Source organism: Ceratosolen solmsi, unplaced genomic scaffold (genome assembly GCF_000503995.2).
Source record: "Ceratosolen solmsi marchali unplaced genomic scaffold, CerSol_1.0 scaffold63, whole genome shotgun sequence".
NCBI classification, from domain to species: domain Eukaryota; kingdom Metazoa; phylum Arthropoda; class Insecta; order Hymenoptera; family Agaonidae; genus Ceratosolen; species Ceratosolen solmsi.
Window position 1 is genome coordinate 1,021,460 of NW_011948437.1, and position 21,229 is coordinate 1,042,688.

Here is a 21,229-nt window from a genome sequence, read left to right on the forward strand (position 1 = left end):
TGTAGCGGGGGACTCTAGTTTAGAGAATCGAACTTGCGCACGTCTTGAAAAGAAGAGACTGAAAGATAGAGTGAGCGCGATAGCTACAACTAGATGGTTGGGTCGGGGAGGGGGGTGGAGCTGGAGCGGCGCCTCGGTATCATCGGCTCTAATATACAGTGAGTCGGGAAAAGTGATGCTCTAGTGGGGGAATATTTACTGGGATATTCGGCGTGTCACTATGGCGTTGTTTCGACTCGTTCCAACTTCAACTTCGGTCAGTCTCCCTCGCACTTACGGGTAGGTCGGTGATCAGTCGGAACTACTCACGTGTGCTAAAGCGAGAGTGCGGTGTTTGTTCCTCGCAAGGAAGATTCTTCTTACAATTTCAAGTGCTACGGGGAAATGAAACGCCGCAAAAGTGCATAGGGGAGGAGGACATTATCGATATTGTGGGGATAAGCTTCATCGCGATTACATGCGCATGCAACACAATCGGAGTAATGAGTGTGCGCTGGAGAAATAGATTTTGAATGGCTCCCGACCTCGAGAAAAAACGAGAGCCGAGGAGGGCATCTGGTGCGGTAGCACACTTCCGAAATCCAGACGCCGTTGGAGGCATGCAATTATTGCAACGATGCTCGGGCAACTTCTTTGGAGATTATTATCGACACGGTAATTAGCGCAAATCCTTTTATTTCAATCCTCTTCTCATTTCTCTCTCTCTCTCTCTCTCTCTCTCTCTCTCTCTCTTCGTTTTCTGCTACGTCAATGTTACGGATGCTCTTGATTCGTACTCTATTTGCATGGTCGAAATGAATTACTATTAATGATGAAATCAATTATATTAATATATGCACAGTAAAAATATACATATACCTTTACTATATGGCATATATACGTTCAACAAATAAACAATTGTTTAAAGAACAATACTTTAAAATTTTTAGGCGAAAAATAATAATTAGTATACCTGCAAACAATTTCAACATTAATGCAATTTCTATTAGAACATTAACACTCGAATTAATTGCATTAAAAAATTAATATTTATAACGATATTATATATATATACTATAATTAATAAAATAAGAAGTACTATTATTATACATGGAGAAAATTAAATATAAAATTTAATTGTGCAATGAAAGTTAGACATTTATTCTAAAACGAATTTATATATTAATATTTCAGTTATATTTTTATTATTAATACTGTCTTCTTCCGATAATTTATTATGTCCAATCTGCCCTTAATTTGCCCTTAATTTCAATTCCAGTTTATAGAAAAAAAAACAATTTGTATATACAAATCTACTTATTGCCAACGAAACTGATAATCTTGTTTTCATTATGCATTTGTCATTAAAAATAGCAAAAAGTTGATAACTAGGGAGATATATAACATCGTATTAAATAAATGAAATACTATTTTAAGCAATTTTCATTATATAATCATAAATGAATATTATAAAATATAATGATTTTCTATACAAATGTTTTTCTTTTATATTTATTTGTTCATATGTATTTTCAAATATGAATAGAAATCATCAAAAACTATTTAACAATATGTTTTTAATCATTTAATTCATTATTATTTTTTGTATTTATTTTTTTTATTTTTTTTTCTTAGTAATGTTAAATATATTGCAAAATGTACTATCTACGGAAAACTAAAATATATTTTTACGAAAAATTCAGTTCTTGCATATAAAACTTGATAAATAAATGTAATGTGATTATTCTTGAAAATGTGATATATAGTTTCAAATACATATTTAACGGTAATGATAATAAATCAATTAATTCTTAAATATGAATAATATAGTAATCTTTAGTAATTTTTTAGTAATTCTTATTAGAAATTAACATAAAAAAAAAAAAAAAAAAATTATCAGAAAATATCTGTATAAAATAAAATCTTCGAAGATTCACGATACGAGCTTGACAATACAATGCAAAAATATGGCTCAGTATACTAAAGCCAAAGTAACTGAAACTATTGAATGTATTAAGTAATTTATATGTTAAAACAAAATATGAGAAAAGATTTCCACAAATTTTAATTAAGAATTGTACTGATAAAAAAAGTTTACTTATTAAAAACTCTTTTACCGAGTATGCATTATTATGTAAAGACATGCTCATATCTCATTTTAGATAAGATATATCAAATTGTAGAGATTCATGTTTAAAGTTTTATAATTTTTATATAGAATTCAAATAAAATAAAAGTCATCGTTTCAATTAACTATAACAAATTATAATAATTGAGCTTGTATGTGATAAAAATGAGGAAATTAGTAAAAACTCTATAGTTGCAGAAAGTAAATGTTTTAATTAAGAAAACAATCATAGTACTTATGTAAATTTTAAGAGACATCTACTTTACAATTTTTTTTAATGCTGTACTGTAATATTTTATAAATTTCATGATATTCTGTTATTTTAAATATTCATTTTTCTAAAAATTATTCAAAATCTAAATAATTTAAATCAAATTTACCTTATGGCCCATGTAAAATTGCAATTATTGAATAATTATGAAATAGTAGAATGCAATGAAAATTATATCAAGAGATAAAAAATTAGCATAAAAACGTGCTCATTTCATTTTGTATGTTTTTATAATTTCTTATACTGTCTCTTACTAAATAATAAATATAAATCGCTTGCACAATATGTACATTTATATATTTATAAGAACAAATGTGGGCAATAAAAATTATTTTAATTGATGTCTGAAACAATTAAAATCATAATACGAAATAAACACAATATAAAAATAATATTTATAAAAATTATTCACATTCTTTTTAAAAAGTTAAGTTATAAAAAATATTATTTTTATTGCATAAGCATTATAGTTTTACATATTTATAGGTTCAATATTATTTATTATTTTATATTAAGTAATTTTCAAAAATATATTAACCAAATTTATGATTTGGTAATTATAACAAAATTATTTTCACTCCCTGATTTTATACTATATTTATATAAATACACGATGTTTTAGAGTTTTATTAATGTTCCTAAAAGTAATAAAAATTTTTATTATAAATCATGATCAATTGTACGTAGTAAGCAATTTTATAAATCTAACAAAACAATTTTATAAAAAACGTTTTCTTAGTCATTTTATACGTAGATTATTTGTTTGCAATGTACTGCATAGGCAATGTGCAACAAAAATCTATTCTTTTTCCTCAATATATAACAATATGCTATAGACTTTTATTGTATTTTAATACGTAATAATTTTAATAGAAATGCCTAGAGAATTAAAATTGATTATAAACTATAAACGTTGTTTAACAATGTTTATTTGAAATATATAATAATAACAAATGTTATGAAATATTGAGTTGAATATGTGCTCTAACTACTAGCGATCTTTCTATGTTTATGAATATCACAGAATAAAAGAAATCTCAATGTTTTATTTATTTTTATATTATATTAATGTAAAATTTCACGTTTCATGTTGTAAAATTTATTTTATAACTTCATTTACATTTTATATTATTATATGCAATACTGTTATATGTAACTACAATTTTAAGAATAAACTAATATTCCTTCATACATTGGGAAATTTTATTAATTAAACAGAATTAAGTTTGATAAAATATGTATTGAATATCATGTATTTAAAATATTTTTTTAATTTAGCAAACTGAATTTTTAACGAACTCTTAACTTTTGTTATTAAATTGCGGATAAAACGGTAAATCCGATACGTACTGTCCATTTACCTAAAAAATCTGGACTAATCGAATATTATATAACAAATATAACAATCTTCATGAAAAATATTTCAAATAGGATTTGGATTTCTAAAATTATAAAAAACTTTGCAAATTATATCTCTAAAAATTTATCATTTGCACATAATATTATTGATGATCAATTATATTAATTTATAATTCATATTTAGTAATAGAATTTCTTCGGTTATAGTATAATATATTATCGTAATGGAACGCAATGAAAATTAATTGCTCAGAATATCAAAAAATTTTCACAGAATTTTTTCAAATAACATTAAATTATATTATATAATACGAAAGTTAAATTTAATTATAAATAACAATTAGGAATTGTTATACAAATAAATCTTTGATAAATATTAAAAGTAAAATAGATATTTTTATAAAATCCCAACTCAATAAAATTCTTGATTACTTCTTGATTACTAATAATTTATTCATTATCCGAGCAATAAAATTATCTTGTGTATTCTCTAAACAAAACAGTAGATTTTAAAGATTAAAATTGTAAAAAATACCCAAAATATATTATAAATTAAACATTTTATTAACAAATATACTCGATCATTTGGTGTAAAATATTAAAGCATTTGTAAAAAATACTTACCTTGGATTTAAAAATAAATTTAAAGGTCTAAATGTTATCGTTTATTCTAATCAAATAATTTCCAAAGTTTTATACCATGATTAGTATTAAATATAATAAATATAAGAAAATTAATAATTTATTTAATCAATAACTGATATAATTCATTGTGGTCTTACGATTTCAGAGAATGGAAAATGATCATTATTTTTTCAACAATTTTCCTTATTAAATTATCATTATGGAAGAAAGGTTTTTCACTTTAAGCAACTTTTTAATTAAAAATATTCACCTGATTCCTGACTTGCTTAAAAAAATTTTAATAACTATAGCTAATTATTAATATATTTTTAGATTATATTATTAACATAATCATTTTCATCTTATTACATATTTTACTATATAGTAGTATAAGTATAAATTTTCAAGATTCCATTACACTCATATTTTTTTTATTTTTTTTTTAAACCGTATTTTTTACCTAAGTTTATCACTTATACATCTTATTATAGTTAAATTATGATAAGAATTAATTTCAAATACCCTATCTATTTTTATTCATGTAATAATAAATGTTTAATTTTTATAAATAAATTATTTAATTTTTATATTCAAGTTCTTTTAGTATTATTAATATTATCATTGAATATTATTATAATTATTTCGTCTGTTATATAATGATTACATAAATTAAATGTAACGTTGGAATAATATTAATAAATTACAATCTATGTATATAGTTGAATACATTACGTAACTTTGTTTATCAACTGCATTGAAATGAAATTGCAAAAATTGGAAGATCGAAAATTTATTTATAGTTGTTTAATGCTTAATCTTCACCTGAAATTGATAGAATATTTGTTAATATGTATTCGACATGTTCTATTATTTTGAGTTTCTCTTATATATATGTTTAATTTGTCTATTTTGATTAAATCCAATATTTAAAAAAATGTATATAAAGGATGTTGTTCAACAAAAAAAAAATATATATAAAATATAAATTTTTTATTCTTTGGAGATTATTTAATAATTAAATAAAATCTTAATTTAAAGTTAATTAAACATTATTCTTATCTGAAAATTGGAAACATTTCAATTCAATATTATAATAAAAAAAGAATTTTTGTTAAATAACATGAACTTAAAATAGATGCTACTGATCGCTGATTATCGACTTGTTATTATTATTTATTATCTTTTTTTAAAAATATATTTTCATTTTTATTAACGTGCTTCTCATGCAGTATTTTGTAGTTGTAAGATTAAGTTGTATTTAATAAAATAAAATAACCTAGCATTAATAATTTTATTATGTTTATTAGCAAGTATCAAGTTATGTTTAATATATATATATATATATATATATATATATATATAAATAATAAATAACAATAAAGTATATGAATTTTCAAAATTTTTCTGATTTATTTTCTGTTTCTTCCAAGGATGATAATTACATAAACTCATAATGTATCAAGGTTAAATTATAATTTTTAGTGACGTCAGGACTATAATACTTTATTACTTTCCATTTATTTATTATAGTTTAAAATTTATAGACTATTAAATTAGTTAAATTAAAATTTTTTTTTAATTAATTGATATAAAAGGTATTTCATTTCATTTTAAAGTGAATATTGATATATATATATATATATATATATATATACATATGCTTTTATGTAAGCGTTATAGAAAATAATGAAGCAAAAACATTCAGACATATTTCTCGCTTAATCCGGTTATATTACTTTAAAATTTCAGTAATATTAGCGTACAAACTTAGTATGTAAATTATAAAAATTTTTAAAATTTAAATTTATTATATAGAATAAAGAAATCTTAATATTTATGAGAATTGGCATAGATAAATTTCGATAAGACTAATTCTATTTATTTCTCATATTTTACTTTAATTTATACTAGCCACGTATACAAAATATTGTGTAACTATTTTAAAAATTGCAATGATTATAATTAATGTTTTCGTGTTAGGAATACCATTATAGAAATCATTCGATTCATATATCATATATGAAATTATAAAAGACATATAAGAAAATTTTTTTCCAAGTCTAAACAAATTTATAAAAAATGTCTAAATTCATATCATTTTTTTAGAACTAATAAAAACCAATTAGGCGATGCATTATAAAAAAATTTTTGTCCTTAAATCAGTCATTCTGTGTCTGCAAAAATATTTTTTTCTTTTTATACGATCGTATTCGTATCAAATGTATTTGTAAAAAGATGTATATTAAATAATTGATCACATATGATTGTAGATAAGACATCGTGGGACACTAGATAAGGCATATTGTTATTTTATTCATTTATGCTTTTAAGCGCTATAGGATCTTATGTTCGCCAGTAGATGTTGTATTATCAGTGCTTGTGTTAAAAGAGTAAAATTTAAAAGAATTAATTTTTTTATTTTTTCCAATTCTATTTGATGTTAAATGCAATATATATATAAACTTATTTATTTTATAAAAAGTTATTTACTATACGTAGCGAGACTTCATATGTTCTCTGGGATACTTGTGTCGAACTACATAATACGAAAAGTTGTGAAAATAAGAAAAAGGAGGAATTATCATCTGACAAGGTCAAAATTTAATTCCCATTTATATTTAATCTAGTTCCTGGGGTATTTGCATTTTAAATTCTAATAGATAAACGACCTCAACAAAGGAGGTTACGATTTATGTACGTAAGACGAAAAGATGGTTCAATGCGCGCATGTGTGCATATGCAGGTATGTGCGTGTATATTCGTATTATAAAGAGACTGTTAAAAAATTTTTAATTTGCTTGGTAAACTTGAGGATTCGATGACGCGATATCTTAAAATATATATGAACATTCTGTGCTAATGAAGTATATTACTTTGACTAGTTGTTGCATTATTTAGTTTTTTTTTTTTTTTTTTTTTTTTTTTACATTATATCGACTATATTATACAGTTGTTTTATTAATATTTATTCATGAAAATTGAAGACATTAGTAATAAAATACTATGGTAATAATTTGAAAATTATCGAAAAATGTGGTCCAAGTTTTTAAAAGGAAGCTCATCTTGTTATGATGGAATACAGTTACACTTCATCTGTTTCCATATTTATTTTTATATAACTCATCGACATTATACTAGAATGTGCATATAGTATGATAATATAATCTTCTAGTACATTAATATTCAGGATAATAATTAACTTAATTCATCGAAACTGTATCCGATGGAGCATCGAAATTTAATTTCTTATTCTTTTATACGGTTGACAATTATTTGTTAAATTATAAATTAATTTTTTTTTTTTTTTTTTTTTTTTTTTTTTTTTTTTTTTTTGATATATTTAATCGTTAATAATTCTGACTCTTGAATATTTCCATACGGAAGAATTTCGATTTTCCAATATTGATATCACCATTAAATGCGGCTAATTCTTTTTAAGAAGTTGTTACTTATAAACTTTATATAGATTTAGTTTTGTAAAGAGAATAATATTTTATTATCATTAACATACGTTCATAAATAATCGATGTTATGAGATATAAATAATATAAATAATAAGTATCAACATTAATATTTACAAGGAAGCTTGTATGTATCGGTTATTTGAATAAAAATTTTTATTAATATTTTAAATGCTTGAAAAAGAATAATATAAATAATGATTTTTTTTATGTACGTGAAAGATGTTATTATAATCTTCGATATGAAGAATTCGCATAATTTTCCAGCTTCTATGTAAAAATTTATATTATTCACTCTGCAATATAGATTATAAAACTCAGGCTACAATTAATTGGAATCCGTGAATAAAAAATATAAATCTGATTTAGATTATAAAGAAATATTTGATAATTTAACATAATACAAAATATATTATATCTTTCATCTATAACTAAAATGCTTTAAAATATTTAATAACTATTAGATTAATTTATTTTGAATAGTTATAATAATATTATTGATAATTATGAATAAAATGGCATTGTCAGTCGATATCTAATGATAATGAAAACGTCGAATCAATGAAATCGATTCATTTACTTAAATCTTATTCTATTTATTTTCATTAAAATTATTTAGCTTAATTACATCCTTTAGATAGCCAATGCTATGCATAAGCGAAAATTCTTATAACATTTTTCAGGCTACCGAATATTTGTTATTATATTTCATTAGTCAGTATTATTAGTGATGATAATACTCGTATATTAATGAGTCAAGGAGAAATATTTTTAATGACTGTGTTGAGGGTATCAGAGTGTAATTATGTGTGATTGATTTTTCAGTGCCTACTTTTATTGAGGAAGAACTTTATCAAAAATATATAATTGTTTTTAACTAACGTTGGCAATACGGCATGTGATGCACACATGTCCATTTCACAATCGATGATGAAATGGAAATTGAACGTCACTGCTTTCTTAATCTTTGAAAGTTGATTTTTCAGCAAATGTTGTATTGGAGAAATTTTCAAATTTCCTATGATAATTACTTTACATTTTTATAATAAAGCATGTCGGCGAAAAGATAATTAGCCATATGTGTAGTTTATTATGTAACCAGATTTTTTTTTTTTTTTTTTTTTTTGGAGAAAAAATATCATTAAATAAATATAATATGTAGTCTAAACAAAGAAATTGATAAATTTTCTATCTACATCGAAGTAATAATCTTGAAATTATATGATGAATAAATTTCAAATCAGCAGAGTTCTTACGCGTGCACATGCATGAATCATATAATTTTAATCAGATTGGATACTTTTATTGAATAATAAGTATACGTCATGTTCATCGATTTTATAAAAAATAACTCAACGAATGATTATAAACTTCGAATGTTGATTTTTAATTTTCATTTATAATTATCTTATTATTCTTTAGTATCTAAAGATTGTTAAATGTTGTAATCCATATTAAAATAGTTAAGTAGTTAAAATGCAATGACGGATTAAATTCTAAAAAATATATAAATAATTTTTTTTTTTATATATTTATTACTTTACTCTTATCTGACACTGCAATTGTTATCTTACACTATAAATTATCATCTTATTCCCTAATTATTAAGAAAGGAGTAAATATCTTTGTAATACTCTGTGATTAGAATAAAATAAAAATAATGGCCAACGGCAAAATTTCAAATTACTATTAAAAATTAATTTAAAAAAGTTGTTTAATACTCATTAGTTTCTTACTCTTAGCTTTCTTACTCATTACTATATATTTATTTAGTTATTTATTTATTTATTTATTTATTTCATTATATTTATTATTTAAATATAAAATAAAATAACGTTGTATTGGTCTACTCGACAGATTATAAATATTATGAATAGTATAATCAAAATTAATTTTAAACTGTTAAGTATCTACCATCTTAACTGTCTTTTATATTAAAATATATATTTATTAAAAATTAATTTATCTTTGCATGAATAAACTAGTAAATTAACATTAAGAACATTTGTTATTGTACATACTAAAAGTATTTGATACGAAATTATCTTATTTTATATAGAAAATAATAAATATAGTAATAGGGTATCATCGTATCGTGTTGAATCACAAAACAATTATAAGTAAATAAAAGAGTATAAATAAAAAAGTATAAAAAAATTTTTGACACATTTTTTTTGGAAAAATAATTCTTAATTTGTTTTTTCTTTTTTAATCTTCAATAGCTTGAAATAAAAAAATTAAAAATTTGTATAATAAATTAAAAATATGAAGAATAAATTATGAAATAATTACAATAATAATTCATAATAACAAGTAATAATCAACTTTTAAATGAATATAGTTAAACAAAATTTTTTCTCAACATATACAAATAGGAAGAATTAAAATTTATCAGATTAAGAATCATGCTGTTAGCATGTGTTTACAGGTGTAATTTTTTAAGTATATAAATTCTCTATTTAAATGTATATAGATAAATATATAAGTATAAAAAAAATATATGAATATTTACATAGGTATGGAGATAGATAGAAACATATATTAAAATTTATGTGATTTTAAAGATAATTGTTTAATATTTTCATGAAAGAAAAAATTAATTTTATATAATTTTAAACGTTTTAGACGAATAAATGGTTTAAAGCAGCTATGGGTAGATTTTATAACATTTTTTAAATTAAACTTTATAATTAAACGGCACAAAAATTTGATCATAATTATAATTTATAAGTATTTCTTACCTTTCGGTTTTGTGAATAAAAAACTTCCAAGTATTATAAATGTTACTTTTTACTTAATTTTTTTAGATTAATAAAATTTTAGGAAATAGATCTTATGGTTGGTATAAATGAACAGTTTCTCGCTTAATTTTATCGTGACATTTTATTTATTTATTTTTTTTTTCAATACTTACATACTTTTTTTATATCTTTATATTATTTTATTAATATAGTAAATACAATTTTTTTTTTTATAAGAATTATCATAACATCACTGGACACGTGATTTTCGGATTTCAGATATGAATACTTTTGTCTAGCTTCAAGTAGATGAATTGTTTTATACGTATGAAGAAAGTGTATAAATATATCGATAAATTAATTTTATATAAGATATATTATCTGTAACAACTCTTAATTTATGTTTTCCCTAAGAGCAGAGTACCCTCATAATATTTGACCTTCGGCAGCTCTTTTTATTACTTGCGGTACGCGTGATTTTTTTTTTTTTTTTTTTTTTTTTTTTTTTTTTTAATCTAGCAGTATATAGAACGAGATTAATTAACACACTATATGAAGAAGAGAATCATCAGTTATTTCTTTTCTCTTCTTTCATTGTCAGATGAAGTTTTATTTTACGAGTATTCTAATATTGTGAAATTGAAAATAAAAGCAAATTAAATTGCGCTGAAAATGATATTTATTACAATCGCCTTGATATATAAACAAAATGATTCTATCTACATTACGTGATGAAAAATTCATGTCTTCATTTAGTTAATGTGACATTTAGCTTTATGAAATTGATTTTCAAAATACAAATGAAAATGCAAACTTAATTGAAATTTTATAATTATAAATCATACATATCCATAACGTCTAGCCTTTGTTAATCTATTAAAGATATTCGTACCGTGATTTTCAAATATTATATTGTTATCTTAAAGCATTCCTTCATTAGTAGCGAACAACTGTGTGAATAATATATATCTAATATAATATTTAACTATAGCACCAGATTATTATCTCAATGAGTTTCGTAGAATTAAATATGTAAAATTCACGTCTTGGTAAATAATAAATTTATATAAAATTATCATGATAATATTATTAGTGAAACGTTAATTTAAACCATTAATAACTCAATCTACTTTTTATGTAAATAAAAATTAAATAATTCAAATTGAAAAGTATTGCTACTAAAAAGTTTTAACATTTGCCCAGACATTAAGAATACTTGTATTGATTTTATTTATATTTTGGGACATTTAGAAACTATAAAGAAAATCTGACAATTGTAATTCGTCATGTAATATGTTTTAATAATTGCAGATGGAGTTGTTATAAAGTATTCGCTAAATTAATTATAGACAAACAATATTTAAGAAACGTGCGATTTATAATGGTTAAGGAACAATTTGAAACACAGAACTTTATATTGTAAATGAATAGCATTTATTTTACAATCTCTATTTGAATAGTCAAAAACCCTGTCAGGGAAAAATTTTATAATCTAAAATTAAAATCACTATGTGACTACATTTTTTTGGATTAAAAAATAACTGTGTATTCACACAGTCTTCATTATTTTTTTCTCTACATTTTGAGAAGAAAGAACTCTGAGGAAGCATATAAGCACTTATGATTGGTCCATTGCACGCCATTGTGGAATCCTTTCAAATATTTATGCTAATCGTTTTTTAGCGCACATTACTTGTTCATACAGGGATTTTACTTGTGTCCTTGAAATTCGACCGAAGACAAGTCGAGAGTACGGTTAGCGCCATACTGTGGTCACGTTGTAATGATGTTTATTGATGTGGTTATCGACGTTATATATATTTACTTCACTGAAGCATATTGTTCTCTGTCTTTCAAGCAGATAGGCAAATAAGTAGAGATGGATTTTAGAACATTTGTGGTAATTCTGTTACTGCGAAGGTAGAATCATTTAGTAAATAATGACGATTCGGGTCAGTTCGAGGTGCAGAATAATTTAACGAAGGATACTTCGAGAAAATTTTTGGTCTTCAGATTTTATAATACTCCGCTCTTTATAAATATTCTTTAAATTAAATGTGACCATTAGCTTTTCTTTTATATATAATATAATTATATATATATATATATATATATATATATATTAATTAAAATAATAAATGAATGAATTTTCAAATTTCAATCCAATTGAATATATAAGCTATCATTCTATCGTAATTAACTAAATAGAGATGAATGTTTGACAATTTTTTGTTAAATAATGTATTTCATTTTGTAATATTTAAAAAATATATTTTATTTTTCAATAAAATTCATGATTAATAGTTGATTTTTGTTAATTAACGAATCGACATATTTGAAACAAAAATAAAATAGTATTATTAATTAATTTTAGTTACTCTGTTATATAAGAGCTTTATTAATTTACCAATTTACTTATTTAATGAAAATTATATTTAATATTGAATCAACTGAATTATTTCATTCTTACAAAAATTTTTTTTTATAGTAAATAGAAAAATAAATTACATAGATTCTCAATTATAAATACTGCGACTTTATATAATGTTTTATGTTAAATATTAATATTAAAAATAGTGAGTAAACACTTTTTTTTTATTTTATTAACAGACGAAAAGTAATGTTGAAAAAAAATTCAAGCTTCAAGAAATTATATTCAATTTTACTTTTGAAATTCATGAAATTATTATTAAAAATTTTCATCATCGCAAAATAAAAGGAAAACCTTCAAGGTGAAAGTGCACTGATTTTTACTTAAATAATATTTAGTTTATAAAAGTTCCAATAAATTATTTAAAAAGAATTAATTTTAAAAATTTAATTTTCAATACATTCACTGTTAGAATAAATTTGAGAAATTTTATTTTCTTAATGAAGTTTATGTTATATAATGTAAATGAGAAAATATTAAAAAAACATGTTTTAAAAAGCTATAGCAAAATATTTATTTTATCCGGTGTATTGAATGTAATATCATTCTTCATTTAAATTAAGGATTATCAATATATAAATATTTTAATTTGTAGATCATAAAAGTAAAAATCTCTGTTCGTCATTCATCAGATTTGAAAAAAATTAATCGAAAATCAAATATAATAACAATTTATAATGTAAACTTATTTTTTAATAAAATGCATCGATTAACTTGAAAGTAAAGCTACGTAAATACAGAATTAATATATGTGAAGCGATGAAATTTCTTTAATTATATTCTAAGTACGTCGAAAGAAGAAGGCATTTCTATTGTAACACTCTGATTGTAATTTTTTTTTTAATTATCATTTTTAATCTTATATGTTTTTTGTAATCTATATGAGTAAAGTTATTTATCTTATTAAAGTTTTCTTAAGTCTATTTTCATTCATATCTTTATGATGTAATCATATCAACTATTATATTTCGATTTTTGCTTCGTTTAGTTTTCACTTAATGTTATACGTATGTTAATAAACTAATACACTAAAAATAAAATTTCATCAGCTACGAATCATTAAATTCATTATTATTTGCATATGCCAAGGTTTAATTTACAAAATTCAATTGCAAAAATACTTACAATTATAATAACTGACGGCTTATTTATAATAAACAAATATACTATTAAAATAATCTTAACTGTATGTTTTATTTAACTATACCATTGTTTATTTTACCTGTTAAATTTATTTAATAAAAAATGTATACGTGACTTAATAAAATTCCTTTTCTTCTTCAATAAATATATAACTGAATTATATCAATACTTTAATCATTGCGACGTATCTCATATTGATCGCGATTACTAATAAAAAATAGTTTATTTAATAAAGAATTAAATAAAATATTGCTTTATTGAAATATTTTATAACAGTCTTTTCTTCATATATATTTTCAAAATAATAATGATAATTGGTATATCTTTCGTTCAATATTACTTTTTAATTTGTTTGAAACAGAAAAGTTTCTTTACTTTCAGTTTAATTCTCTCATTCGTTAATATTTAAATTACTTATTAGCATTATATTCTTAAATCATTAAATGATTGCTAATATAAAGTCCACTTATTAATCATTGTCAACTAAAATATATTGCTATTAAATAATAATGTTAAAGCCACGATAGATAGAAAAGTTTTGGTTTGTTTTAATTTGTTATCTAAAAATTATCTTCCGTACGAATAAAATGTCCTTGTCTCGTTAAATAAAACTTTTAATAGAAATATAAACTATAAACTAATATCAATATAAGCATTGTACTTTAACTTTTTCAGATAATAAAATTTAAGATAAAAAAAAAAAATTTTTTAAAAAATCGTAAAACATCTTTCGATATAAATCTAATTTCACTTTTACTAACTAAAATAATTTAGTGATGTAGATTTTTATTAATTGTCATTTTAAAGAATATTTGTTTAAAAACTATAATATTTAAATAACGTTGAGAGATATTAATCATGAGCATTGTACATCTAAATCTCGACTTATATTATTTCAATAATTGCATACAATATAAAAATGTAAAAGTAATGATATTCGTTTGGCCTTTATTTGCAAACTAAAACTATAATCCATTTGTATAAATAAAATATTTAAGATATAATTTGAAATTATTCAGGCATGCATAGGCATGTTGGAAAAATAAATACGGTCCAATAAACATTTTATTATCAATGAATTAAATCTTATTTATTATATTGATAAGTAATATTTATTTTAATAATTCTAGCAATTCAATTTCATTTAGCTTTGAAAAATAAATAATTTCTTAACTTAAATGAATTTTATATCGTATGATTATGTAGGATTAATATTAAAACTGAAAAATATATGTGTGTATATGTAGGTGTTTAAACGCGAGATCGATGAACTTCGATGAACTTATGTCATCCATCCTCATATATTTTATAATCACTGATTCATATATTTTCGCATGACGTTTAAATGAAATAATTTGTTGCGCTGCATGGGGACACAAGTGATAATTTTTTTCTCAGTTATACAGCTAGAAGTTTTTTTATCTTGTTCACTTACTCTTCTCAACTCTGTTTGATTTCAAACTTTCCATTATTTATTTTGTAAATTATCTACTCGTAAATGGATTGGTGAAAATTATGTATATATGTATCGGTTTATTTATTCTATTAATTATTTCTTGTTGTGAAATTTTAGTTTCTTTTCTATTATCTGAAATTGCTTCTAGTGAATTATATTTTATCGTATATTGATATGGTGAAAATTCAAAAAATTTAATTGGCAGATAATTCATGAGATATTTAAAAAAAAAATTTATTCAAAAATTTTTTTTTTTTTTTTTTTTTTTTTTTTTTACAATTGATGTTTAATATTATGTTTCGATGTTTTTGTTTAAATATATTAATTTAAAATTTTTTATATTCAATTTTTACATTCAGTGGATTTTTAATATGAATTTCTTTTTTATTTATTATTCTTTTATTCTGAATTGCATATCACAACTATTGATTTACAATAATTGAAGCATGAAATAATTATTAGATTCTTCTTTTCTTTTTCTCGTATATCTTATGACGAATATCAATATATGAAACGAGCTCATATTATGATAAATGAGTATAATAATTATAATAATTATACGAATAACATAATGATGTGATCGATTAGGAATTATTCAAAATAAAAATTTCAATACTTAAAATTACATTTTAAGAAAATTGTTTCATTCTGAACGATTCCCTTTTTGTCTTTTCTTTTTATTTATTTTCTTAAAAAATTTTTTCTTCTTACATACGCTAATTTAAAGAACAAATTAAATTGAGTAGTTTCGTTTTAATGAATGTACATGATATGTTTGCTCATAAGAATTACAATTTCTGATGAAAATAAATAAAAATTGTATACTTTTCTTGAACGACAATTGTATCATGAAACATAAATAATGTTTTACTTTTAATTTTATATTTATTATTCATTTATAAATAAGCTCATAGAAAATAACAGTAAAGGCGATAAATGAAAAAATATGAAATAAAATGTAAGTAACATAACCGGCCTTCCAACGCATTTTTACACAAATTATTACAATATTATAAATAAAAATAAAATACTTATTGTAATTATATAAATTTAAGCTATATAATTCTGCTATTATAGCATGATTAATATATATTTTTTTTAATGTATTGAAATAAAAATTGAAATACTTTTTGATAAATGTAATAATGCGTTTATTTTAAATCTTCGTCACCAGGAACTACAATTTCGTCTCTATAAATACAAAAAAAATTATATTCCGTATTCAGTCGACAAAATTTGTTTACGTCCTCGTTTGTTCCCTTGAAATATGCTATCGTCGATGAACACGAATTGAAATATGCTAATATACGGGCGTTTTCACATTGGCGAATTGTGACATTTATTAAAAAAATCAACTAACCATATGATGAAAATTTGCTCACATATGTGCTGTTCATAAAAATGTGTGAGCATGACTTTTCATCTCGGTGCATTTTCAGTAAGCATAGGCAAATTATGTAAAACAAACAGCAAGAAAAAGAGAGCAGACACGAGTGCAATTGCATAGACACTCAAGAAATGGCTTTGGCATCTACCGGTCATTGACTTTCTTCCGTAATTTTCCTCGCGAATCACACTAATACGATGTAGTATCCCGTAAAGCTTGGTAACCAGTATTTGTTCTACATTGTTTACACCCTTGTTAGGAAAAGGTAACTCCGCACCCATTATTTCGATGTATGTGTTTACGCACGCGTTGTGTATGTGTGCGCGTATGCCTAGAATAGTTCTCAACCCCTTTTCGTAATTACTTTAACCGCAGTGGTCGTGGTCGTTCGCTTTTCTATAAATAAATCGTCGACGGCGATCGAGCTCTCGCCTCGTTCCGTATCAATTTTTTCATTTTGCCTTTTTCTCTTTAGCTTCCTCTGACGCCTATTGCTTCTTTATTTGTTACCCCCCCCCATTCTCCCCCTTCCCCTCACTCTATCTCTGACACACGCACACACACACGCATGCACGCACGCACGCACGCACGCACGCACGCACGCACGCACGCACACACATTTGACTTTATCTCGACTGTAGTTTCAAACTCCCAGCTTGATTGATGAACAATGATTATATCTCCCCTTGCTTCTTTCTCATTTACTCCATAGGGTTCTTGAGTTATAAAATTAAATCGTATTGTTTTCATGAGAACATTGTAAGTTTTCTGAAATTATATTTAAGTCCAATTGTCTTATTTTATTTATAAACTTATTTATTTAAAAAATTGTAATTTTTATGTATAATACCTTTTTGTATTAAATGTTGTAAAAGTATGATTTTATATTTTATAGAAGATATCTTTAATTTTTCTTTTTCATGTTTATAAATGTGTTGTCAATTAACAAATAATTAATTGCTACTATCATTGAATTAAACACAAAATTATTATACAGAGCATCAATTTTTATAAAAAAAATTCAGTCTTTAAACCCTTTTTAATAAACAGGTTTAAAGCGATAATTTTAAAATAATGCAAATTATAACATGAAAATGTGAATACATAACAAAACGAGTTTTATGAATTGTTTCGAATTTATAAAAATTGAGTTTTTCAAGGCATAATATAATAATAAAAATAAAATAAGCCTCTTAGCTTATAAAATAGCAATAAACCGAATAAGATTCACAAGGTGTGTATTGACACGGATTGATTCAGACGAGACATTTCCAAGTCTCAATTGATCGGATGAGTATATATTGTAAGATGATATTTATAATCTATTAAATATTTCTGACATATTATACTCAAATTAAAAATATATCATTAATATAAATATATTTTGTGTAGACTACTATTGTCGAAAACGCATTAAAAAACGAATGATCTCATTATTCACATATATTATTGTGAATATATTATTCTTCACAATTTATTACATCATCCAATAATAAATGTTTAGTAATAATTCATATTTTATACGAAAATATTGTATAAGATTTATCTAGACAAATCTACATTGATATTTATACTACAAGTTCAGAAAGCTTCATTTATCTGTAATATTAGATTTTAAAAAATTCGAAAAATCACATTGTCATTGCGAATAATGTCATACCGACTAACGCAAAATTATTATTTACACGTACCTATGATTGAAGGTATACACAGTTTTGAATTATTGGATCATTAATTTGTATCCTCATATTATCTGATATTATTAAATTATATTATTAAATGATATTATTGAATAGTATAACATTATAATTAATTAAAATTTTGTAATTTCATATACTTCTTAAATTTCATAAGTTCACAATCAAAATGTACACGTATATCTATATATATATATATATATATGTATGTATATATCAGAATATTTTAAATTTTAATTTTTATTGAATTATAAATTATTGTTAATTAAAGTTAGCTTTTGCATTGACTTGAACCGAGTGTTCATTTTGATATTTCGATAATTAATTTAATAAAGATATTTGAGAGAATATTCTATATCTATCGTTATGACAGTGGGTGAAGGACTAATGAGTAGATATGAATGTTTAAATCATTGTTCACTTAAACTATCAAGTTATAATGTAAATCGATAGAAAGCTAATTAATGTTGGTTACATAAGGATAAATAATACATTGAATGCATCCAATTAACAATAGGTATTCCTTGACTGTTTAACATTTTTGAATAAAAATACATTTGTTCAATTAGTATTTAGCATCCTAATATATATATATATATATATATATATATATATATATATATATATATATATAATATATAATATATTTATAGAGTGTTATTTATATATATATATATATATATATATATATATATATATATATATATAATGCATAATAATTCTGAAGAGTCTTATTTAATTTGAAAGATCATTTATATTTTATTCGTTACACCGAAAGCTAAATTAAACAATTTGTAAGTAATAGTCCTAAAAAATATTTCTATTCATAATTTTCTATTTTGTATATATAAAGCAAGTCTCGATTTTTTTTTCTTATCCATCGTGATTTTATTCATTTAATAGTAAGAAGTCTAAGGCTAGAATGAAAAGTTTCATGTTTTTATTTCACAAGATATTACTTGACTCCATTTGTCATTTATGATTATAATAATGAAAAACATTAATTGGATTTTATAATTAACGTAAACAGTGTTGCTACGAAGTAAAATAAATTGATTAGTCTTTATAGTAATTAATATTAGTCTCTTAATAATTGAACATCATCGACCATTAATAAGAAATAATTGATTTTTTAATAAGATCTATGTAGCTGTATAGGGTTACTAAGATCAATAAGATCTATTCTATCCTCGTACTTACCGAACTTTATTCAATGCTCTTACCTAATAAATTGAAAAATTTCATATTTCAAAACTGTCCGAAATTTATTGATGAATGATATTACTCGAAACAGCTTTTTAATATTGATTCTCTCTTGAGTGCCAACTATAAAAAAATTGTGTACAACTCTTATTATTAACTGATTTATTAGCACATGCAGTAGCTTTTAATTAATTATGTACCCTTTAAATTGTCATCCATCGTTATATCTAAGAAAACAAACCAATAAACCAATTCCATCTGTAGAGATACAGAGTTTGATTCTTATTAAGTCAAATCTCTTAAGGAAATTGCCAAATACTCGACATGTTATATCATTGTTCATGATTAAATTTGTTATACACTTTTTAAATAATTGAGCGTGTATCGTACGCGCTTATGCGCTTCTTAAAGCAATACGTATCGAATATAAATTACATGTAAATTTTTGTAAATTACACAGGTACTAGCACAGACGTCACGGAAGGTATCTCATCGTCGACAGTGATCGGGGCAAACTTGAGGAACAGCAGCGGCTCAGCCAATAGCGGACCGGCTTCCTCGAGTCGGCCCCAAAATAACCCCACACACACAGCCAACACTCGCAGCAGAGTTGGTCAGCAACAGCAACAGCAGCAGCAGCAGCAGCAGCAGCAACAGCAAACACAAGTGCAACGTGCCCATCATCGTAACCAAGCGAGAATTCCGCTCACTTCGTCGCTGATTAACCGTGCCCCAGGCGGATTGAGAAGCTCGGATGAACAACTCGGCACAAGATCCGCAGGAAACAACACACAGGACCTTTGTGACAATTCTAACGACTCCGGCCTCGGATTCGAGGAGCGTCAACAGCAACATCTCAACAAAGCTGCTGTAATTATGCCGTAGACTTTAAGTCTCTTAAAATTATTTCTTATTTGATTCGAGAGACGACATTTAACCACTTCTCTTAAGACAAAAAAAGTCCTTAAAACAACGCGTCCTCTTGCTTTGGGAGCAAAGCTTTTGTAAATAAAGTTGATGCGCGATGTGCATTTTACTCAATTTAGACAGAATTTATAAGAATCTGATTCGTCCATCATTCAGAAAATCGCACCAATTAATTAAACTCGATTGATAATTTGGCAGTACTAATTATGATATTGTGTAATTTTAATTGCAATTGCTATATTGATGTATTATTTAACCCCTTCACTTTTCAGCTAATCGGCCTATTCAAATAGCATTCATTTTAAGTTAAATACTATGCATTAAACTCCTATTATAATTATTAAAAGCAAATAATAATATTATACAATGCTGTTTGGAGAATTTTCATCTATAGTCAATTAATTATTAATTATTGATTATTA

The 21,229-nt window shown here is 23.5% G+C and overlaps 1 protein-coding gene across 1 annotated transcript in view; it reads left to right on the forward strand.

Moving 5' to 3' along the window:
* The first annotated feature begins 255 nt into the window (after positions 1–255).
* The window catches only part of NFAT (nuclear factor of activated T cells 3), a 33,600-nt gene continuing 12,626 nt past the window's right edge, over positions 256–21,229 (forward strand). The window contains 2 exon segments of the mRNA XM_011503315.1: positions 256–654; positions 20,341–20,750. Coding sequence (XP_011501617.1) covers positions 513–654; positions 20,341–20,750 — 552 coding nt within the window. The 5' untranslated portion in view covers positions 256–512.